Genomic DNA, 24,009 nt, shown 5'->3' with positions numbered 1-24,009 from the left:
TTCCGGGGACATCAGTCTAATAGGTAATCATGTTTGTATTCAAGAAAAAGAAATATACAATTAGATTTTATTTGTGACACTTGTATGTGTATTGCTGTAGAGATGCATGTGTGCTTAAGTTTAAAACATTTATTCAGTATGGTGTGTGACTGGCTTTTTCTTTTAACACATCAAGATATAATAAGTACACTCTGCGTTTTCTGTGACCCAATCAGCAAAAAATGCTTCCTTTTTCTTTTAGTTCAGCTTTCTGTAGCCTATGCATGTGCCTGGCATACCAACAAAAAGACTTGCCTTCAAATATGCAGTCATTAAGTCTTGAAATGTCATTCTTGGCCCAATGAATAGTGCCAGGCAAATTATTATTTTCACTGGTCAAATAAATCCTGTGTTCTCTGGAAGTCTTTAATCTGAAAATAACATTTGATAGATCAATGTAAGTAGGTTAAAAAAAATATATATACTGCATGTGTGTGATAAATTTGGTGTCAGCTGTGAACGGGAGTATCCAGGACTCCTGGATACAGGAGTCAATATTAGTGCAAGCATTTGTGCTATAGATGGGGCTCAGTAAAGAATGGTTACTATTGCCAGCCCTGCTGAAACATAAGGCATTGCAGAAGCCTTTGTCTGCCTTCACAGGAATGAAAGTAGGGCTGGCAAATGTGATTCTGTAGGAAATGATGGGGTTGTTGCTTCAGTAATTGCAGTTGGTCTAGCCTTTGTGTTTGTTAGCACACAGTGTTGTTATCATGAAAGCTTCACTTTCGCGTCAGGGTTTGGCACAGAAACCTGATTGCATTCAGAGGCTTCTAATCCATATCTCCTTGTACCTTCAGAGATCATCAGAGCTGGTCAGAAAGAGCTGGTATTTAGCTAGGTGAGTTTCCTTTGTGATTTCCTCTCCAGTCTTCACTATCTTTCTGGAGCTGCAAGAGGAGAACGTGCTAGCTGTTTTCTCAAAGAATTTAGGTTTCTTTCCCTGACCAGATTGTTTATTTAACAGGCTAAATTCTTTCCCAGTAATGCTGTGAGTTCTTACTTTTTGCTTATGCAGTCAGTATTCTAACTACAACGGGCTTTTTTTCAGTTGTCACTTAAAAGAGAAAGCAAAACCCAAACCTGACTAGTTTCCAAACAAGAAACAAACCTCTGTAGTGTTTCCTTCCAGAAGAGTTTCTCCTCTGAATGAGAGTAGGAAGGAATTGTGTTCTTAGTGGGCTTCGTGGTATGCACTGGTGTTTCTAATGCAGGTTCATAAAGGTCGTAGCTGTTTTGCACTTCGCGGTCATTTAAAATGAATCTCATTTTCAGTGTGCCTCTTTATTGAATTTTAGATCATTAAGAACTCATGACTTCAACTGATGATTAAGCTGATTGTCTGTCCCCCTCTTTCCCTTCTTCCTTCCCTTTTGCATAATCTGTGCTATGCAGTTGTTTTATATGACCGTGATACAAGAAGTTTCTGAACAGCCTGTCCAGTCTTATTGCTTTTGCAGTGCATGTTGGATAGTTATTCCCTTACAAACCATGACCTGTGCCTTAAAAGATTTCAGTACTTCTCTTTTTAAGGGCAACCTATCTTGAGTCACTTTTTCCTCCTTGTTTAGGAGGCCTTACAGTGAGCTCTCACCATTGTTGTGCCTGGTTCTTTTCCCCATATTAAGGCTTCTTGAAATTCTCTGGATTTCAGAGCAAAATATTTGTTATGAGACAATTCTTCCCCTTTTTCCTTGTTTGTAACTTCTCATATAAGCCCATACTTGGATATCAGAACTTGATAATTAATTTTAAACTAGAAGAGCCTGATAAGATATCTCGTCACTGAACGTTTCTTCAAGTAACTGTTAATTTTCCCCTGATGGGTATTTGTCATTGTTTGAAATACATGATCACAATTTGGTAAGCTAATGTAGGCTAATTTACATATGCCTGGGGCACCCTCCATAGCATGCTCTTTTAGTAGTTTTCTATCTTAATGGCATGTTGTCCTTAGTTTCAGAATAAACTGTTCAAAAGAACACTTGTTTTAAGTTGTTTTAAGTTAAAGGAAATAAGAAACGAGTTCCAAAGGCCGATCTGCAACTTTTGTGTTCATCTGAGTACCGTTAGTCTTTGCCTGAGGCTGTGTGAGAAATTAGGCAAGGGATTCCACCTTGGGCTACACGCTGAGGCTGCAGGCTCTTTGTCTTGTCTTTCAGTCCACCTCAGTCACCATAGCTGCAAGATTTTCTTCAGTCTTTCATTGTCCTTCTGCAAGTTAAGATAGCAGTTGACTAGAAAAAACTTGAACAATAATTTCTATTCAGCAAGTTCATATAATTTTCTCTCTTTCTGTAAGCTGAAAAATAAATAGAAATTGAGAAGGTAATATTTTCTGTTTCAAAAATGCCCCTGCTGCAAATCCTTGACTTATTGAGCTTCCCACGCAGTATGTATTTGGAATTTATTAAACTGCTGTATATGAAGACTCTCATGCTTAATGCTTCCAACAGCTCACATAAGTGAAGTAGAATAGAAGTTCAAAATACATCAGTGTGTGAAATGTTAATGAGCAAAAGCATGATAAGATTCTTTCTGTATTCACAGGAACTTAATCTTCATTATATATTTAATGCAGTGATTGCATAATTCTTACAAACTGTTTGCATATTCTTTCAGGCTGAAGGTTTTGGAACGGATGTTGGAAGATGTTAGCTGTGGATACTGGGCTTGTGGAGGAGTGGTTATCAGAGTTCAAGGTAATAATAACACACTGTCAGATAGTTAATCACTTGTATCCAAATTGCAGCAGGAGTGGTATGCAAGAGTGCCTGATTGCTGTAGAAAATGAAGATGAATAGTAACCTTGGATTTAGAGGTAATCTGACGTGTACAAATATCTACTTGAAAGATGGTTGTTTTTTTTTTTTCCCATTATTCTATACTGCCTGCTTTCTGATCCAGGGCAGTGAAAATAATCTTCAGGGGTCTATGGCAAAAAGTGAACTGCAGGCTATAGTGTTGTACCTCAAATCTCAGGCTTTCAATTCTTTCCTCTCGTTTACCTTTTTACAGATTACATGTGTGAGTTATTCACGTTCATTCTTTCTGGTGGGCCTTCTTTAAGTTTTATTATTAGAAATGCAGTGCTGTGTGATAGCTGCTGTGGCAGCTACTGATCAGATCACTTGTTGAACTTGATGAACTTCCCGTCATGTGCTGTAGTTTTGGTTGCTTATTTTTTTCCATTCAGAGCACTTATTTACAGTCAGGTGTCCAAGTCTGTTCCTTGCAGATTGCATTCCTCAGCTGTTGCACTGTCAGTATGAGAGGTCAGGTCTGACTCTGAGAGGGGTAAATGCTTTGGAAGGGAAGAGCTCGAAGTGGAAAGTGGATATCATGCATTATCCCCGTCTTTACCACAGGAAAAAAAAAATGCTTGGGTTTACCAAGCAACAGCTACATTTTTTTTTTTTCCTTCAGTGTTGATTATTTCCAGAGTGTTCGCTCTACCAGCAGTAAAGACAACTTTGAAGTAAAGAACTGTCTGTTTACTACGTCCTCAGGCCCTTATCTGGCAAATGCAACAGCAGATAGAAACTCTGGCTTCCTTAAAACTAGCTTATCTGTATTTTCTGTTATGAAGCCAAGATTTTCTGTTACTTCAGAATATGTTTTTCAAGCTTGCCCAGCCTGTTATCAGCGTATAAATGTTGTTTATGAAACTTGAAAAAACGTTGCAAACTGGAAGTAACATCCTTCTTACAATATTCTGATTCAATGTTTTCTGTCTGGAAACTTGATAGAAATTTTGTGGCACGGCTAATGGCCCCTACCTTCAGAGAGGGATGAGTCATACAGCTCCATTTTATTAAGTTGTTCTCTCTGGTCTGCTAACAGCAAAAAGTGTAACATGTCTTTGTAACGTACGCTTTGTAACAAAGCACAATACTTCTGTGAGCTCAATCACTGGAAAGAGAAGTTTAGGATTTTAACTCTAGTTTACTAAGCCATACCTTGTGATCATGGTCAAACTGTGTTCTTGAAACACCTTGACTGGAAGATTTGTGTGCGAGTGTGTATCAGTAAGACACTGATACTGAAGACACTAAGTATGTTGTGTGACTAGAAGAAAATGCAGTGTACCTTCATTATGGACCCAAGTAGATTCTAGACCATCATTTCTTCATGTTAGACTTTGTCTTCAGTCCTTGGATGGCTCAAGCTATTTTTGAAATGTCCTGCAAGTCCTCAGCATGCTGTCCTGCTACTGAATAACTGGAAAACTTTTTATAACAGGAATTGAAAGTAGTGCACACGCACAGGCTAGACCCCAGAAACTGTTAGTTGTCACTTGTGAAATTTTGCTGGATTTCTTTTCAAACTTTGATACTGGCTTTTTGTTCCATTCTTTGTTTCTCTCCTGATATTGATAGCGTGATGTAGTCTTGCTGGTCTGAGTACGAGCTGGGACTTATTTGAGTGCAGATTTTTGTCCTGGTCTAGCTAGATACACTCTATTTTTTCTGTCTTTATAATGGAATACGATTTTCTTTGCAGGACTGCAGAAAAGTAGTACTGTAAGAGCTGTGAATAAGTTTAAATGTACAGCTTCCAAAGGGTTGTTAAAGAGGTTAGCTTTTTAACCTCTTAAGTACTGTCAGAAAACCCATTTATATAAAAGAAGAGCTGTTCATGTCAACCTGAGTTTATGTTCTTTCAGGTAATAATGTATCCCGTAATAATATTTACAGTCTGTGTACTGTCAGTCTTGACAGTAAAGTGCAGGTCTGCAAATAGCGAAGCTTCACAGCATTTAAATTTCACTGTGGGCATGTGTTGTCACTGACACTAGCAAAGAGTGGGAAGTGAATTGCAGTTTTTTTCTGGTTTCAGAACATTATGTATTTTCAATGGCACTGCACTTCTTAAACTCCCTTTTTTTTTTTTTAAACAATTTCCCATTGAATGTCATTAATCTCTCAAAGAAACTGTCTGCAAAATGATACTGCGGTATGTCTTCTGGCAACTTAGCTGCCATGAAAAATGACGATTTCTATAGTAAGGATTTCCTTATGAAACAGGTTTTAGTTCACCGTAAACTCTGATAAATAGTAACTTCTAATGGAAAATGGTTGTTGAAATAGCTGTTACATTTTAATGATCAAGCCTTATTTTTTGTAGTAGTTAAAATGGATATCTTCATATTTTTCAGACGCTGCCAGAAGCATCCATATCCAGCTATGCTACAAACCTGAAAGACAAGAGTGCTCTGATTTCATCTCTTTACAAAGTAATTCAGGAACCACAAAGTGAAGTGAGTGTGCTGAATCTCTCTCATGATATCTGACGTAACACCAGCAGAATAGGGTAAAACCTTGCATGCTGGTTAACTGTCTTCTGTGTGAAATAGTTATTTCTGTCCTAATTATGTGAACTATACGCAGAGTCTTCATCACAGTGTTTTCCTTTAATGTTATTGGAATGCGTTCTTAGCAAGGATATAGTACTATGGAAACAATTTGTAAATTTGTTTTTTACTTGCTGATCATAACTAATCTTGTAGATCATAATCAGGATCTGTGTGTGGAACTGAGAAACATATTAAGGAATTGAAAACATGCTCGACTGAATTATTTTTGTGATTCACCGTAACTTGAACGTGAATCTGTAGCTACCAGAAGCTTGTCTGTTTATATGACAAGAGATAAATTGCTAGGTAGTTTTGCATTCCTTTTATATTATTGCTTTGGATTTAGGGCTTTCTGCCTTTTTGCCATCATTTTGGCAAATATGCATCTGCTATATAAATTATATGTATTTACATGTATTTTAACACAATCTGCCGCTTCCTTAGAAATTATGAGGTGGAATGGGGCAGGTTTGTGCTGTGCCCATGTGAAGAATGGTTCATACACCATGACTGTGCTTCTCTTGAAATGTCTAGGTGAGATCAGAACATTCTGAACTGGTCTTAGTTGTATTCTGGTCACACTTTGCACCATCCAACAAATCTTTGTGTATTATTATTTTTAAAAATACATTGAGTCCTTATTCCTCTTCTGGAAAAGACACAGCATAAGGAACCTCTCCAAAGTTGAGATAATGCCAGTGGTGGGCAGAGGGTAAAATGCTTCCAGTACATGTACATTTTTAGAGAGAATGCTGGTACAGAAATGCAGGTTGTACAGCAGAGAAGAAATGTCATTTTACTTTTCCGTGCTGCTCAGGAAGGCATTCTGAGTCATTCAAAATACTGAGTCAAGCTTGCCTGGTCTTCAGAATGCATATCAATGTGTAAATTAGTGCGATGAGTCTCCCTGCTGATAGCCAAACTGATACTTTCATGTTCTGTAATTTATTACTACTACTGGCTATCACTAGCTTTGTTATGGACTTCTGCAAGATTGTTGCTAAGCCATGAAAATCCTGCTCAAAAAGATTGTTGAAATACTTTGGGAGGGCTAAGTATTGAAGATTCCCCTGTTACTGAATATTGAAATTGAAAAGCCAATGCTGACAGCACTCTTAAAATCTTTATTTGTACTATTCTTACTACCTGAAACTCTGTGGGAAGGGCTACTTGGAGCTTTCCACATAAAGGAAATACTTCTGAGCTAGCAATTTAAAAAAGCAAGTGACTTCTTTCAGTTTTTGAGAAGTATTACCTGCGTTGTGTATTTGCTTTTTGTGTACCTGCTACTTTGCATTTCTGAAAATGTAGTATTTGCTGAGACAAATGAACTACTTGTGTTTGCTATACCAAGAAATAGCCATTTCATAGTAGCTTTATTAGCAAAGGCTTTATTAGTTACTTTGAGGTTACTGCCCACTGGCATGGAAAATATAATTCTGTAAAAGAAGAGTCTTCAGTAGATGTGAAGATTTAAAGGACTTTTAACTTAGCAGACACTCAGGAAATTCAGTGGCAAGCTTTTTTTCTGAAAGGTTTTGTTTCTTCACAAATTCAAGGTTGTTTATCATGTACCTAGAACTCTCCTGCTGTCCTTTCAGATAACAGCCATTCAGGTATTTGCATTAGGAAATACAAGTATTTGAAATGTCCAGCATGCCTGGATACAAATTAAAAGGAGGAGGGATGAAATTACTTCAACACTTTTCTGTTCCAGCATTAAAAGTTTTCATACTTCTTAGAACTGGTTTAGTGTAAAAACATTATCTTGGAACAGCAACAACTTGTGTGTTTTGATATTAGGTTTTAGCATGTGGTGGCATTTGAAGGAAGAAAATCTGTTTTTGTACTGATTACGCATTGAAACGTGCTGATACAAAGCTGTCTCAACTGAGATAACGATGTGAACATGGATACCTGTCATAGCTATTTCTGTGCCTTCTAAAGTTCAAGCACATCATTCTGAGCTGATACTTCATTGAAGGAAGTATGCAAATTTTGTGAAATATGGAAGCTGAAGATGGAACGCACTTGTGCTGGTAAAGTCTTCTAGAAAGATCTTTGATAATCTGCTTTGGAAGGAGACTAGTTTAGCTTGATATGCTTTTTTTTTTTTGCCTTAGCTTTTCACAATTTTTTGAGTAAAATGAATAAATGGAAAATATGATCTGCGTATTACTGACAATGAAGTCACATCTGTATCCCAGTCTTTAAGAATTTTCAGGAAGATGCTGGATAATACCTTCCTTTCTGAACTGCGGTGGCAATTCTAATGATTACAGTGGCTTAGGGTAGTCTCTAAAACGCAGATCTGTTTGATTTGCATTCTGTCACTTTCAGGTTGAAACTTCTGGGGATTTTGTGTAGGAACACATTTCAATCTATTACTATCCTTAACGTTCCTGGTATTTAAATTAATTTAGAGTCTGTTTCTGTGAGTCATATAAATGAACCATTAAGATGTTAAGCCTTCAAGGTAAGAAACAAAGCAGCAAAACTTATCCTTCAGATGTGTTGCATTTAAATCCAGTCTTTGAGATTTGCTGTGGGAGAAAATCATTTTTATGATTTTTACCATTTTAAATCATCTTGTGTAATTATTTTTTATATACCAGCTGAGGTTGATGAATTGAATTCTAAAAAGCTGGAATCTCAGGTTTCAGTTTGTAAAATTTGTGAGTATAAGTGCATTGACCATCTAGATTCTTTTTTAAGGAGTAGTTTCTCAAATGAGTGTTCTGCTATTACTGCTTAAAAACACATGATTTAGAATGTTCACTTAAACATGCTTTTTTTTTTTACCCGATTCCACTTTTTTTGGGCTATTTTGAGGAACATTAAGAACAAATCTTCTAATGGTTGCAAATTCTTATGACCAATTTGCCATGTTTGCTGTCAAAAAACATTTTGGAGTTTTTGGTTTTTATTTTGTTTGAGGCTTCAGTGTCCAGTTCTGCTCACTTTGAAAGCGTCTGCTGTTGTGGACAATATTTAACCTCCATGTAGTAACACACGGTTAACACTGTGTATTGACCTTTAGCAGAGGCTTCCTGTTTGTCTTAACACCCTATGAATACACTGAAGCTTGTGGAAGAGTGGAAGGATTTTGTTGGTCTTCTGTACACTGAGTTGTTGTAGTACTTTGAATACAGGTGTCCTGTAGCTCTTCTCACTTACAGGTTAAAATCTTTGGACTTTTGTATGTTCACTGTTGGAGCTCTAGAGTAACAAGGCCTTTTGTACAGCTCCTTCTTTCTATGTGTTAGGTGTACTGAGGTCAGGCTATGAGATGCAGTGATAGTAAGCATCCCCTACTTATTTAAGCCTGTGAGGCTATGGGAAGTGAGCTAAAAAAGGAGGGGATGGAGCTGTTGGAACAGTATTTCTGTTGGGATGGAAGACACCACTTGTATCACCTGAAAGTATGGAAGGCTGAAATTGTGCAAGGTAGCTTGGGTAGTTAGCACACTGATCACTCCCTGCTAGCTACAGTGGAGCATCTATCATCTTTTCTCCAAAGGACTGATTGGTTATGATTCTACACAAAGTTGCAGTTTCTTGTAATGTTTTTGCTCATTAACGATTGTAACTTAATTGTAATTTCAGCTTCTGGAGCCTGTCTGCCATCAGCTCTTTGAGTTCTATCGCAGTGGTGAGGAGCAATTACTACGATTCACACTGCAGTTTCTGCCAGAACTGATGTGGTGCTATCTTGCTGTCTCAGCCAGCAGAGATTTGCAGAGCAGTGGCTGTATAGAGGCCCTTCTTCTAGGAGTGTATAACTTGGTTGGTATTTACACCTAATTATTCAGGCCTAAAAATATTAGTGTCCTTTTGAGGGGATACCGTACAGTGTTTAAGGGGGAATGATCAACTATCTTATTTCAGAACTGGGGACAAGTGATTGAGTGTTGTAGTTTCCCCTCTTTAAATAATGTCCAAGATGGAACTCTGTAATGTGAACCTGAAAAGGATTCCTCGTCAGTTCTTGTATTCTTTAATAATTCTTGGTATGGCAATTAGATTTACATTTTGCTGGACAGCCTCAGTAGGTGCTACTTTTCAAGTTGTTGCCTGTGGTTTCTGTGGTATTCTGACCATCTTGACTAGAGATCATGCATAAAGGCACTTCCAACAAATTGTTAGTACTTGATGGTTGAGCAGATCGCTCACTTTTGAGAAAATAAGTCTTTCATTTTGTAATAACCTTGACATTTTTTTAAAATATTTTACATGAAAACATACTGTTTGCTGTTAAATTAATCCTTTGAAAAACAGAATTCTGAGGGAACCTTGAAGAGCATCATATTTTAGTTGTTTCAGGCAAAATGCAATTAGTCTGTGTTAGGAGATGCTTTATGGAAACTCCTTTCTAATCTCTGCCTTTGGATACGTAAAATCTGCTGCTGAAATTTAAAATTAAAGGCTGTGTGGTTTTGGTTAGATCTGCTTCAGAAGTTGTTTCTGAAGGTTTTCATCTAGAGTACTTCAGTGCTCTTCTGTAATATGTGGTCCTTTTTTTTTTTTGCCTAACTCATTAGTTTTCTGCTAATTTACAGATGCGAGAAGCCTGCCAACATACCACTCTGTGGTATCTTGCAGGAAGGTATCTTCTCTAAATCTTTGTATCCAGGCTTCTCTTTTCATAGGCTGCTGCTTTTAACTCTCTCTGTAAATATGTAATTACCAAAGTTGGGATTTTGCAGATATTTTGACACCTGCTACTGTGTCAAAGCCATATGAGGCTGCAATCGTTTTAAAGCTTTAAAGCAAATACAAAGATGACTTCTAGTTAGCACCTTGAATTGTTATAGTACATAAAAATAAAAATACTTTAACTGTATTGTTACTTGTTCCTATAATAATTTGTTTTCTTTGTTCACCCCTGCCCCCCTTCTAGCATGTAATGTTTTTGTATGTCTGGTTTCTGTAGAACAGTATAACCCTTGGTGACTTGCTGTCTTCTGCCTTTTTCAGGAGATAGTTGACAAAGAGGGACATAGTAAAGTGCTGAGTTTCACGATTCCATCTTTGTCCAAACCTTCAGTGTATCATGAAGTAAGTGACACCTACAGCATAAAGTTGTCACTGATTGTGAAAGGCAGTATGATTCCGGGGCCTGTGAGTGAAGAATGAAAGTGAAAATGAGCCTTCACATTTTGCATGACCTAGTAACGCGTTTCTCAGTCTTCTCACTGCTGCTAACTGATCTCTGGGGCCTTTTCAAGATTCAGTAGTCATAACTCTGTGATATGTGTGCACCAACTATATTTTTTTCCTGTTCTGAAACCTTATATTTCATCTGCTGTAAAATGATTTCATAAGTCTAAGGTACCTAGGCGTTCAGATAAAATTGATGTAGAAATATGATGATGCTGGTCTCTTGTCTATTTTTACTTGCATTGTAGCAAAACTTCAGGTTGGATGTGTTTTAAATCTTTTTTTGTTTTTTTTCCTGTAGCCTTCCAGTATTGGCTCCATGGCTCTTACTGAAGGAGCTTTATCCCAGCATGGTTTGTCCAGGGTTGTGTACAGTGGACCTCATCCTCAGAGGGAGATGTTGACAGCACAGAACAGGTGAAATTGTACAAGAGGATTTATCTTGATAATCATTAAAGAATCTTCTAAGAAACTGTAATAGTTATAGACAGAAGCTGTACGTTCTTTTGTTTGTTCTTTCTCTTGTTCTCCCATTTGTTTTTTCTACGTGTATTAAGTGCAGATACAGGATGCATAGGAAAAGGAAAGGCTTGCAGACCCAAGTCATTGGTCAATAATTCTACTGAATTGAATCAAGATTGTTCAAATAACCCTTGCAAATTTCTTTGTAAACCAGTTTTACTTGTTAAAAAAAAAAAACAAAACATAAAATTGGTATCATAATCTGATGTTTTCTGTAAACTCTAGGTTTGAAGTGTTGACTTTCCTTCTGCTCTGCTACAACGCTGCCTTAAGCTACATGCCTGCAGTTTCTCTTCAGTCATTGTGTCAAATTTGTTCAAGGTAACTTCTGTATGCTGATTGTACTTGAAATGGTATCAACTTGAAATGCAATTAGTTTGAACTTAGCAAGCAATAACAAAAAAAAAATCCTATCAGATTCTCAGAAGTTGCTTGTAAACTTGATTTTTTTTAAAAATAAGTATTTATAGCTGCATTACTTACCTTGATAAAGTATCTCTTATTTAACTGTGGACTGAGATCTCAAAATTGGAGAAGCAATGACCTGGTTCATAAGCAGTGCTGTAAACTGGAGAAAGAAGTCAAATCAAAGAAGCTATACTTTTATTAAAGTAGTTCTAGGTGTTTTATCCAAATAAATCTGAAGTGTTTTCTAAAATCTTGGTAAACTTTGCGTTGTATGCTTACTAAACATTTGGATGCTGTACAAGTTGAAACTTACTTGAAATTATAGTAGACATTAAAACTAGAAGTACGCTCATTCCTACAGATGTTTTGGATATTTCTGAAATCTAGTGTAACTTCAAAAAAAAAAAAAAAGACAGAAATTAAAGCTGAGGCATTCTTATTTTTTTATCTGTTTCTTTTTAAAGAGGAAGAACTGGTAGTGAACTTGTCTCCAGAATTTTGGCAGATGACATTGTATTAAGGAATGTTCTTGTTAACCCAGGCAACCCAAGAGAGACCCAGAAATCAACCATAGCAGCTGTTTACCAGTAGTAGCTCTGAGGTTCTAGATTCCTCACACAAGTAAACAAACAAAAAAAACCCCAAAGCAAATGAGTAATGGGCACTTGTTTTTTCTTTTTGTTTTTAATTAGTCTCAGCAGAATATGCATTGCAGAATAGAGAAGGAGAGGAAAAAAACATAGTAAGTTAGTGGCAAAGTTGTTTTTCATTAAAAAAAAAAAGTCCTGAAAGCTCTATTACAAATGTAATTTGAACATTAAGATGCAGTACAATCTTAATCTGTTTTTGCTGAGGGCAATAAATGGGTTTTAAAGAAGTGTTTTACAAGCTCTCTGGTAGTATTGAAGCTGAAGAATTGAAGCTTTTTGAAATGGAACCTTTCAGTCTGTGCTATGAAGAAGGAAATTCTTTGATTAATGTCACTGAAGGTCATTCCTTAAGTGTGAAAGTAATAGTTAATAAGTTGAATATTCAACGACTCTGTATCTTTGATTTACAAAAATCTTTTCTCTACAAAATCTGATGTGGAATCTGGATCAAAATTATATTTAAATGCTGAATTCTACTGGAGTTTAGAATGATTTATTTGAATGTGATGCTTCTAGTCTCTTTGCTTGAAATTTGTGAGCAGTTTTCATATATTTTGATTCCTTTCCTTAAATATTCCATTAATATTTTTGTCTACTCTGCAGTAAATGCTTTTAATTGAGAATGACTTCAATGACAATTTTCAATGTTCAGCTGTGGTATGAATGTAACATATCATCTAGGATACTGCTATTTTGAAGGATTTGGACTCTGCCAGTAGAGGGCATCCCCTTCTTCCATAATGAGAAATAATCTGCTTTAGCATTCTGTTGTTGATGAACACTGTCCTTGGGTCTACTGCAGTTAAAGCATACTCCGAACACCTATCTTAGTGGTGTTCTATCCAAAGGTGGTTCTTCATTGTTTACTAGTGACAAATGCATTATTTCTTTAGAATTTGTGTCTGCGGATATCCTCGCCAACAAGTGAGAAAGTATAAGGGAGTAAACAGCAGGATTCCAGTTTCATCTGAATTCATGGTGCAAATGCTGACAGGGATTTATTATGCCTTGTAAGTGAGAGCATTTTTTTTAATATTCACACAAAATAAAGCAGTAGCAGCTTAATTTACTTATTCATTTAGGCATGCTATCTTTGAAGTGTTTTATTTTCAAATGGACAGATACTGTGTGTAGCAATAAATACTTCAGAAACAGAACACAGTTTGCCAGCTTGTTAGATTACATTACCTGTGTGATACTGGGGAATGGAGGCTGGGATAACACTTAATAGTCATAACTGGTGATGTGAAAAAATACCTGAAAAACCTTTTCCAACTGTTGTCTGCTGTCCACATTTCTGCATGCTTATTTTTGACATCAATCTAGTTAAGGAAAAAAGTCTTAGTGTTCTTTCTCTAAAATGTTGAATGTCATCCACCCTTTGATCATCATGTTGATGTGTAAAGCTCTTCCATTAACTGAAATAGTCAGAAGCTAGTAACATGGGAGTGCTCAAAAGGTGGTGTAATACTAAAACCATCCTGTTTGAATTTGAGAATATTTAATTACTAGCTGATTTAAAAAGTGATGTCACTTTTAATCTGCTCAGAGTAGTCAATGACAATAAAACTAGTGCTTCTATATGCACTAATTCAGAACAAATTCTTTAAGTAGCAGGCTTACTGATAATAAGCAGAAGTAGTTTAACTCCTCTAAATTGAGCTCTCAAGGAATGCAAAATTCTCATGACCAAGAAGGTTCGTCCATTGATACAGGTGCTTACTATTATGTATATGTTTAACTTTGCAGTTATAATGGAGAATGGGATCTGGCTCGTAAAGCTATGGATGACATTCTGTATAGAGCACAGCTGGAACTGTATCCAGAACCTCTGCTGGTAGGTGGCGTAGTCCAACGTTTTTTAAGTAGAGTTTTTAGTTCGGTAAATACTTCCTGTGAACATCCTATCAGGAACCTAAATCTCATGAGGTCTATGTGTCTGTGCTTGTGTGAATAGCTAGATCTGTAAGGATATATAGACACATCTTCAGTATACTTAGTTATTTTATCATCTTCCCAAGTGAATGAGTGATTCACAGTAGAACACTTCTAAGACTTGAAAGCGTAATGATAGCGCAGAAGCACTCTGAAGTTCGTGTTCAGTAATAGCTATATCATTAAACTGGAGACTCTGTTTTAAATAGTGACAGGTCTTAAATAAAGATTAATTCTAAAAGCTAATTGCACCCAACATTCTTTATAACTTGTGCAAAACGCTAATGTGCTTACTTGACCTTAAATTGGTGCCCTTCTTGGACTACTAAGGATCTTGTGACAGAATTATTTTCTAAAATTTCAACCTTCGTGTTAAGAACTTAACTGCATTTTTCCTTGCTCTAGGTTGCTAATGCAATAAAAGCTTCACTGCCTCAGGGTGCCATGAAGTCTAGTAAAGATGGTACAAAATGCATTCAGGTTGAAATTACACCTACTTCATCCAGGATATCAAGAAATGCTGTGACTAGCATGTCTATCCGAGGGCACAGATGGAAAAGACACGGTAAGAAACGCATTTTGCAATGAATTATTGGCTTTTTACACCTGTTTAAAATATTATTGAGGATTTTGTCTTTAGGAATCTTCGTTGTTAATGAAAATGCCTTTAGTGAAATCACATTGTACGTTTATTCTCATTAAAATTATATGGTTTCTCTTAGCTTATGTTATTAATGTGGGTCTGGAACAGTGCTAAGATGCTATATACCAAATGAAATGTGACAGCTGGGCATTGGTGCTATTCTGCTGCTGCTGATAAGCAAGTGGCTGGTAGTTTGGAGGTTTTTAACTGGTAAATGAGAATCTTAGTGGATCAAAGTATATTCTTTATTTCCTCAATCCTATTTTTTTTTCTTTTAAGGAAACACCTTTTTGTTAAAGCCTGCTGTACAAAGTTTTTGATTCTTTAAAGAGAATTATGTTCCTGTTCTCTTCTGAAAAGTAGTGCATGATACCTGAAGCAAAGCAGATATTTAAGAAAAATACCAAGGAGCCTCATTTGTTTTAAGTTATTTAAATAAAAACAATATTTAAGGCTAGAGGGGTAAATTATTACTTTGGGGGCAAACTACTATATGGGCTTCAACAAAGTGAAACACAGGTCAATGCTGAGGAGTAGAAAAAATGATGCTGAATATTTTGCAAAAGGACAATCAATGTATTCCACTTTCTCTACCAGATTTAGGTGGGGGAAGAGCTGCTGAACAAGAGATCAAAACTTCCAATGGCTTGCTGTGCTGTGTTTGTAATACTGATGAAAGGCTAAGGGAGGAGTGAGTGTAGATAAGTCTTCTTTTAAATAGGCTAAATAAAGACTTTAAAGCAGTATCATAATGATTTCTGTATGTGTATTATATGAACTTTTTTGTAGTATTTGGACAGTTCAGTTCGAAAAATCTTGCAAAGATCTGTGTTATTAAAAAAAAAAAAAACACCTATGGAAATTTCAGGTAACTGTTGGAGATTATGTATAAATGTTCTGGTAAAAGAGGACTTAAGAATAATGATAAATATTTCTGACACTAATGATACGTGTTGGTGTTAGTTCCAGTAGTAAGCTTTTGAATCTGAGGAAGGGCAAAGAAAGTTAAAATAGTCCAAGTTATTTTCATTTAAATAAAAAATGTTTGATGTATTAACTTTAAAACTGTTAGGCAAAGATGAGGAGCAGAACGTTAGTGTCTTTGACGTGAATGTGGTTCAGTAATAAGTCATTTCTGAAATTTCAAGACTGCTAAAGAACGTTTTAGCCATTACCGCTTATTTGCCTTTCTTCTGCTTAACATTTTTAGGGAGGGAATATTGACCCGGTGTCAGGAAACTGTATAATGGCTTCTAAATGCAATTCTGTTCTCTAAAGCTTGGCAGTTTTGCTATTATTTTCAAGTGGTAAATGGGAACACAGGTCAGGGATACTGAGTATTCGCTCATTTGAAAGAATTGAAAGTATTAAAACAAACATTCCCTTGCTCTTGCATTTACAGAAGAAAAATAAAAATATCCTAATGGGAATCCATTTTTTTTCAGCAAATGCAAGAATCTCAAAATTTTTACAGATATTCCTTCTTGGAGGGCCAATACTGAGAGAAGGTCAAGAACCAATGGTGGGACAAGTGTTCACTGTAACCGATAACAGTAAGGTGAAAGGGAGATAAGAATATTAGTAGGATTTTTAGAAATGGGGGGAAGTGCGGTGTTGTGTGGGAGTTATGTAGAGAGCAGGAAAAGATGAGATAAACAGTAATAGTCTAGACAGTATGACAGAAGTGAGAAGTAGTCAGTATTTAGGATAAGGATTGAAGATCAAGGAACACCGAGGACTCCCACCAACAAACTCTTGTCATCGTTCTATTTGGGTTATTGAAAAAATTTCGTATTGGTCCAGTGGTATTGGATTTAAAGAAGAGGAAGAAAATAGTTTACAGCAGTGACGGGGAAGAAAAAAGCTTGTATAGCAGGACGTGGGAGTAGTTGGAAATTTGAAGGCTATGTAAATGTTAATTAGTTCAAAGGCCAAAACTGAGTCTACTGTATTTCTGACTGATCAGCAAAATATTCTGGTTTAAATGGCAAGTATTTCAAGTACGTAGCACTTGAGGTGGCCTACTCAAAAATTTCATTAGGAAATTCTAAAACAAAACAAAAAAAACCCTGTTGCTTATGGCTGGAAAAGAAGCCTTTAAAACAGAATGAAAGGCCTCTGGATTTCCTACTTCCAAATAAAATTGAGTGTCCCACAGTCCCCAGTGAAAGTTGTGGAATAGATCTTCAGTGTAGGTGTACAGAAAGAATAATGAGGCTTGTGCTTACAGGTGCTTGTTTGAATTAAAATGAATACTGGAGCTGGGAGAAATATGCCAACAAACCTTGAACCTCCTGACCCACTGCTCTTTCTGCCACAGAGAGAAGGAAACAATAAATTCAGAGATTTTATCTTTGTGCTTCAATGCAAAGTGAGTTACACAAATAGATTAGGAAGCTAGAGGAGGCGGCTGAGAGTGAGTTTGATCTTATGCATTTCATGGACCACGAGATACAAGAACTTACAAAGGAAAATATCCCTTGGGCTGCAAGAGCAGCAATTTTAGATCTGTCTATTTGTATAAAATAAAAACCAAAAGACTCTCAGCTGATCACATTTTTGATTGAGAAAAGTGTTTTTTTTTGCTGTTGTTTTAATAAAAATAACAGTTTACTTCTAAAATTTTTAGACCCTAGGTCTTGCTAACTTTTGTTAGAACTGTAGATTGAAGTCTGTTTTGGGAAAAGATCAACTTAATTTTTAGATTTGTTGTGATACTCAACAAGATTGTAATTCTTGTAATTTGCTGATACCGAGAAGGACTTTATTTTTTTAATCAAGGTGGTATTGTCAATCTGGGCTTCTGACAGAGGTACTAAATGCAAAAGTCATTTGCAAAATGGACCTGTTACTCACAAATGAATAGGGTTTAGAGCTAATTGATATTAGCCACCACTTACTGACAGATTACTTAGAGCTATTTAATTAGGTTGGCTTGACTTGAATCATAAAGCTTAAAGAGGATTTGATCTAATGTTAGTTTTTCATGACTTAGTGTTTTAAAAAAAAACAGTTTGAGTGGCATCTATGTTTCCATTCACCAGTAGAAACAAAGCAGAGAAATCATGCCATTTATAAGGTACATAAACAATTAAATGTTATTTACAAAAGCTAGGGCAAAAAAAAAAAAGCATCTGCTAGCAATGCTTTCCTTAGTAATTTAAGATGTCTCCAACTACCCCACAAAGAGTTGTTGGGGGAAAAACTTGTGTGGATGTAAGGCACATGCTGACGTGACAGAGTAAGAGGAACTGAGCAGATGATAATGGAATACATAACAAAAACAAAGATGTTGACTAGAGAATAAAGTCAAGTTAATTTTTCCCACTGCAAGAATTGACTTTCAGGTTGTGCACAAGGCATAGAAGAAACGTTAGTCTTTGGATCTCTGTGAAGAAAATTTCTCCTTATTTATTTATTTATTGAAACAGTATTAATACCTGAAATAGTTAGAACTTTTTTGGGGAGGGGGATCTGGACTGAATGCTAATTTGGGGAGATAGGAGCTTGATATTTCTGTGAATAATTCAAAATGCTGATGTTGTTATGCAGGAAATGCAGCTTGAGCCTGTGGTGGCTAAAACTGAGTTGCAGTCCAAGTGGGCAGTTTACTTATGCAAGAGGTAAATGATGGAGGCAATTGTAACAGTAAGGTAGACTATAGTTGAAATCATTTTTATTAGTCCTTAATAGCTGGTAGTTGTGAAATGCAAACAAGCTACACTGCCTTGTGTATGGCATATTGATATCTCCTTTTCAAAGGATAGACCTACAGAGTTGTCCAGCTTGAAACAGTATTATCTTCAAAAGCCAAATACTATGAATCTGAAGGTTTGTTTCAGGTGTTCTTAAAAAAATAAATATATATATAAAGTAGAAGGATGGAGTGCTGCTATAAGGGACATGGATTGTGTAGCCTTATCACTGCCACAGGACAGTAGGTACTATAGTGTTAACAGCCTATTTTTCATTCATTTCCTCCTGTAGTTCAATGTTAAACTCAGGAAGACATATTCCCCTTTATCAAAAAATAGTTAAGAGACCTTAACTAAAAGATTAAATGTGATTGTGCTAAGACCTAGTTTTTTTTCAGTTTATTACTGTAGTGGTTACACAGCTGTGGGAATGAAGAAGCCATGGTAAAGTGTTAGTACACAAGAGGATATTACATTTAGAAATGCATATCGCTAAACCACGATAATTAATTATTGCTATTACCACCAAATCTGTGACGTAGAAAGTTCTTCCTCTTTTTCTCCAGTCTCTGCTGTGCCGTGGATTTGGTGCACTCTGAATCTCCTTTCTCTGGAGCAGCTGTTTGCTAATGCTTTTCTGCTCTTAGTGGAGAAGGGGCTGACAGCAAGCTTTGTTCTGCCCTCTGCTCTGCCTGGTTTCCCAGCTGTAAATGAAGTTTTTAGAATAGACTTGTGCACGTGGAGGTCAGTGGATCCTGGGAAGTAGCTCTGCTGAAGTAAGGTGCCTCCAGTGGCACTGGCAGGGGAGGAGATCTCCAAGTCAAGTCTCCAAACACTGACGGGTTTGGAGATTTGTTGTAGGCACATTGCCCTGTGCAATGAGACCATTGAAGCCAATGAGTGTTGATCTCCTCACTGACTTTCTAGAAACACAGGATCAGAAAAAGTGCTGTATGTAATGGTATTCTAATATTATAGCTGCAGTTCACCGTGCTCATGTGCAATTGCTACTGTGTTAATGATGATAGAAGAACTCTGTGGAAGGGGGTAACCTCTTAGAAGGGATAATAATTGCAGCTTTTAATTTGTTTCATGTAAAATATTAGGAAACTATTGGCTTACAACAGCAGCTATTAATTCAATTTCCATTGGATAGTACAACTTGTTAAAAGGAGACTTTCATAAGTAGCTGACTAGTTAGAAAGAATCATGTTAATGAATGTTTACAGGTAAAACGAGGGATAGTTTCTCCACTGAGGGACAGTGACGTCCATCCCTGCGAGAATATCTTTCTGGGACTGACTTCCCTTCTGTGATGAGTGCAGGCAGTGATGTTAGCAGAGAGCCAAGGGCTGCAGCACGCTGCCTGGGAGTGCACTGTGCCTGCACAGGGGTCCTCAGGGTGGACCTGTGGGGTGGGGGAGGGGGAGGATCTCCTCCAGATAAGATAGTATGTCAAAACTGAAATGTTGAGTTGGCGACTTCCCAATATGTGGGTGAAGGATGATCACTGGAAGATGGAAGCTCACTATTTAGAGAAGGAATTTTATACTCACTAATATCACTGATTAACAAGAGGTTAATGTGTGAACATCTGCTTTAATTTATAATGCTTTAGTCATCTGTTTCTATTGTTTTTTTGTTTCATGTTTTGTTTCAGACATCATTTTTTTCTTTTTTTTTTTCCTTATCCATCTTTAATTCTAGAACAAGCAGAGAATTGTAATGATGCTACTGAAATGGGCAACTTTATCATACCTGAGATTAGTGTCACAAATGTGTCTGGAGAGAAAACCGGGAATGGGGAAAAGAGCAGAGCACTAGCAGAGAATGATGTTCAGCATATACAGGGAGTACAGGAAACAGCTACAGATCCTAGAACTGACAGCAAATGCATGCCAGAAATCAGGAGGCAAAAATCTGTAAGAAAAATGATGGAGGATGGAATAAACTCATCTGGCAGAGTGCAGTTTTAGCAGACCACTTGTAACTGCACTCTAAGGTACCACTGATTGAAAGGATCACTGCTGCATGTTTGAAGAATTGAAGTATGCAGTTAATATGTTTGCATGTGTAATAACACAAATGCATGTACTGCACACAGCTTTGTCTGTGCCATGGACAATGACAACATACTTACAAACAGATATATTTAATCTGGAGACCATACACTGTGACACTCAACATTTCCTTGAATTTCCTAAGCATATTTGTTGGATTTACAAAATCCAGTGATGAATATTACGAAGAATCGATCAAACTGGAAGTGAAAATTGTCTCGCTGTATACCTGAAATATTCCAAATTCCACTTTTTGTGGTATATTGGAGATTTCACGTTCCATTGTGCATGAGTTTCCAACTCATGCCATGAGACCTATAGTGCAGAAGGTGACCTTTCAGTACTAAAGCACTCTTGGGCTGCTGAATGAACAGACGCCATACTGGGTTTTCTGGGACGCTGATCACGGGTCATTTATAATTAATGAGCTTTGCAAAAACTTGTATTGGAGCTCTTGCTCAGAATGAGATTTGCACCTTTTACTTCTGTGTGATATCTTCTAATCTGTTTCTAATCTGCATGAATTAACAATACTGCATTTTTATCAAAATCACTACAAAATGAAATTGTAGGCATGCTTTTTGATCTAGTTAATGCAGCATTATTTGCTGGAATTTTATATCCTAATGATTCTTGATTAAGAAATGTAATAGGTAAGTTCGTCTTCTGTTCTCTGTGCTGTTGCTTTATGGCTTCATGCTTGTAAATACCAAAGTCTAGTAATGCATAAAGTCAATAAATGTGAGAGGCAAATGTTAATTCTTTTTTTCTTTTTTCTACCACACAGGAAATACAGATTTAGGAATTGAAGAAGAGCTGATAGAAGTATCTGAAACTGATGAAGGGTTTTACTCTAGGGCTGCTTCTAGCACAAGTCAGTCTGCCTTATCTAACAGCAGCAACACGAGCAGTAAGAACCTTTTAGGGAAGAGCCAACGAAGATCTGGAGGAAGCAAAGCTGGAGGAAGAGAAAAAGAAGGAGAAACCTGCAGAGAACACTTGTCACGAAAGCAAACTCAGAGAGCCCTGAGTGAGAATCTAGAGCTTGTCTCTTTGAAGAGACTGACACTGACAACAAGCCAGTCCCTGCCTAAACCTGGTAGCCATAGTTTGGCCCGAACTACCACTACTGTGTTTAGTAAATCTTTTGAGCAGGTCAGTGGTGTCACAGTTGCGAATAACCGTGGAGGTGTGTCTGGTACAGAGGCAAACAGGTTCTCAGCTTGCAGTCTGCAGGAGGAAAAACTTATTTATGGAACAGAAAGAACAGACCTCCCAGTATTAAGCAAACAACCTAATCAACAGCGACCTCCTAGTATTAGTATAACTCTGTCAACAGATTAATATCCTTACATTGGCAAAATGAAATATGGGGTTTTATGCCGATACTGGTACTGTACCTTAAGCTCCTCAGTACGTTCTACGTTACTTTCTTAAACCTCAAACCTGTAAATTCTTATTCTGATCACATTTGACAGTAGTGGTAAATAGTTCTAATTACTCCGCATCAACTTCCAATAGGTTGGAAAGTTCCTCTTTGACTTCCCGTATTTATCCTTCACTTGCTTATGACTTCATGCAGAGTTTACGGCTTTACCGAATTAACAAATATTGTTTGTTTAGCTACTGACCAAGATGTCTGGCTTTTTAGAAATGCACTATATGGGAATGAAGAGATCCTCTATCCCAGATTCTACTATTCACTACTACTTAGCATACACAAAACTGCAAGTATCTCTTTTAAGAGGAGCCTTACAGCATTTTGGAAAGGCATTGTAAGAATATAAACGCTCTCCTGTGAGTTATGAGAAGGGTGTACTTATATGTAAGGTTAAAACTAGAAGCATCAGTTAGTGTTTGATGTTATGGTGGGTTTTGTTAGTATACATTGCAATGTTCATACTTCTGTATGCCTATATGTGTCTGAAGTAAAGATGCATTTTGTTTTATATAAATGTTTGAAACTGGGCCAAATGTCATATAGTAGCAGTACTCGTTGATGGCAGTTCTTATCAGCTGCTGTAATAGTCACTTTTCAGACAAGTGTGACTGACTTGGTATTCCTTTCAGTTTCTTAAATGTTGAGCACAAAACTTCTCATAGAAAAGTTGCTGACATCAGTATTTGTATTATTTACGAGGTAGAGATGTGCTTATGTAGAGGTATCATGTAGAAAATGAGGTATGAGCCCTTTGCACTGAATCAAGCAATTCAGGAGTGTAACTGCATTTAACGTGAACTTGTTACTTGAGACTAATAGTACCAAAGGATGTGTACTTTCAGAAACTTGCAAGCACAAAGGGAAATTATAATGTAAATGTAACTAGCAGTGCAGTTGCTAGTGTTTTGTATCTATTATTTTTCTAGTTAGAAATTGTCAAAGTGTAACATGTTCTAAGTTACCTGCCCTTAGTATGGTCACCTTGTTTGATACCAATTTTTATAAGCTTCAGGCTTTACTTAAAAATAAACATTAAAACTGTTTATGCAGAAATTTGGAGAAGCAAAATCAGTGGCAGAGAGACAGCAAATCATTGTGCGTGTGGAATCAGGATGAGGATCTAATGCCTAGTCATTCCCAACAGTCCAGATTTCTGCAGCTAGTGATCCTTTGTTGTCAAGAATGTAGAAGGACCACGGAACAGACCCAAACACTAACGTTCTGGTGGACCTTCTGATCTGCCTAGAGATGAGTGTCGGCGTCCCTTTTTAACTTAAACTGAAGCACAAGTACCATTTAAGCAGCTAATGTTATTCAGGTTTATAGTTGATTGATTAATGAAGAGAGATGAGATGACGTAATTTCTAGGGGGTTAGTTGTATAATTCTACTTCTAAGACAGATAACTAGTTATGTACATTTCATAATCTTCCTTCAACTCGGCGAGGTAGCTGCAGCAGTCTGTGGGTGTTTGTCTTCAGCTGAGCCTGAGTGTAAATGAATGTGCCACACTTTCTCATATTCTTCAGTTCATTGAATGACACTGTTTTGTTTTAGCAATGTAGTATTTCACCTTCTCACAGTGAAATGTCTTCTGAATTGTATATGAAAATTTACATTCCTATTGTACAAACTAAAGACTTGTCTTGTTTAGTGTTTAATACTTCAGCCAGTAAAATAAACTGGTGGTTTTTGAAATTGTATGCTTTTGTAAATCCTTAATATGACAGAAAATTTGCCTTTTTTCACAGACTTTGTTGAAACACACATTTGATACTAATGTATTTGTTTCAGACTGACTAATATACCTGGACTAAAGTAAGCGTAATGAGAGGCAATAGAAGAGCTTTTCAGGCAGCTGAAAAACTGCACTACACACACTGAATGTAGAGTTCTTCCTTTCCTTGAAGTTTGTGTTGGATGTGATAAAAAAATAACCTGCAGAACTCACAGCTGCCACCTGATTTGTTCTTGTGGGGTCATATTTAACAATACCATGGAAACACAGTAACTAAAATTGAAATAAAAACTAGAATAGGTGGATACAATTGCAATTGGCAAATGTGACAGCACTAATTATGGGTTAGTGCTGAGGAACTAG

General features: G+C 36.8%; 1 protein-coding gene across 8 annotated transcripts in view; it reads left to right on the top strand.

The window, feature by feature from the left end:
* FAM126A (family with sequence similarity 126 member A) overlaps positions 1 to 23,611 on the top strand; it is a 37,825-nt gene extending 14,214 nt beyond the window's left edge. For 2 of the 8 annotated variants that reach the window (XM_021387225.1, XM_021387223.1), the window contains 10 exons: positions 2,662 to 2,741; positions 5,198 to 5,299; positions 9,002 to 9,181; positions 10,373 to 10,453; positions 10,857 to 10,972; positions 11,303 to 11,398; positions 13,029 to 13,145; positions 13,885 to 13,972; positions 14,476 to 14,635; positions 21,256 to 23,611. In XM_021387225.1, coding sequence (XP_021242900.1) covers positions 2,691 to 2,741; positions 5,198 to 5,299; positions 9,002 to 9,181; positions 10,373 to 10,453; positions 10,857 to 10,972; positions 11,303 to 11,398; positions 13,029 to 13,145; positions 13,885 to 13,972; positions 14,476 to 14,635; positions 21,256 to 21,812 — 1,548 coding nt within the window. In that variant the 5' untranslated portion in view covers positions 2,662 to 2,690 and the 3' untranslated portion in view covers positions 21,813 to 23,611. Of the gene's footprint in view, positions 1 to 839; positions 881 to 2,661; positions 2,742 to 5,197; positions 5,300 to 7,198; positions 7,435 to 9,001; positions 9,182 to 10,372; positions 10,454 to 10,856; positions 10,973 to 11,302; positions 11,399 to 13,028; positions 13,146 to 13,884; positions 13,973 to 14,475; positions 14,636 to 15,310; positions 15,405 to 18,265; positions 18,337 to 20,115; positions 20,411 to 21,255 lie in introns of those variants that run through there. The other 6 variants (XM_021387228.1, XM_021387227.1, XM_021387224.1 and 3 more) reach the window with 6 other exon arrangements.

Source organism: Numida meleagris, chromosome 2 (assembly GCF_002078875.1).
Source record: "Numida meleagris isolate 19003 breed g44 Domestic line chromosome 2, NumMel1.0, whole genome shotgun sequence".
Classification (NCBI taxonomy): Eukaryota; Metazoa; Chordata; class Aves; order Galliformes; family Numididae; genus Numida; species Numida meleagris.
This window is presented reverse-complemented; position numbering and strand designations above follow the sequence as displayed.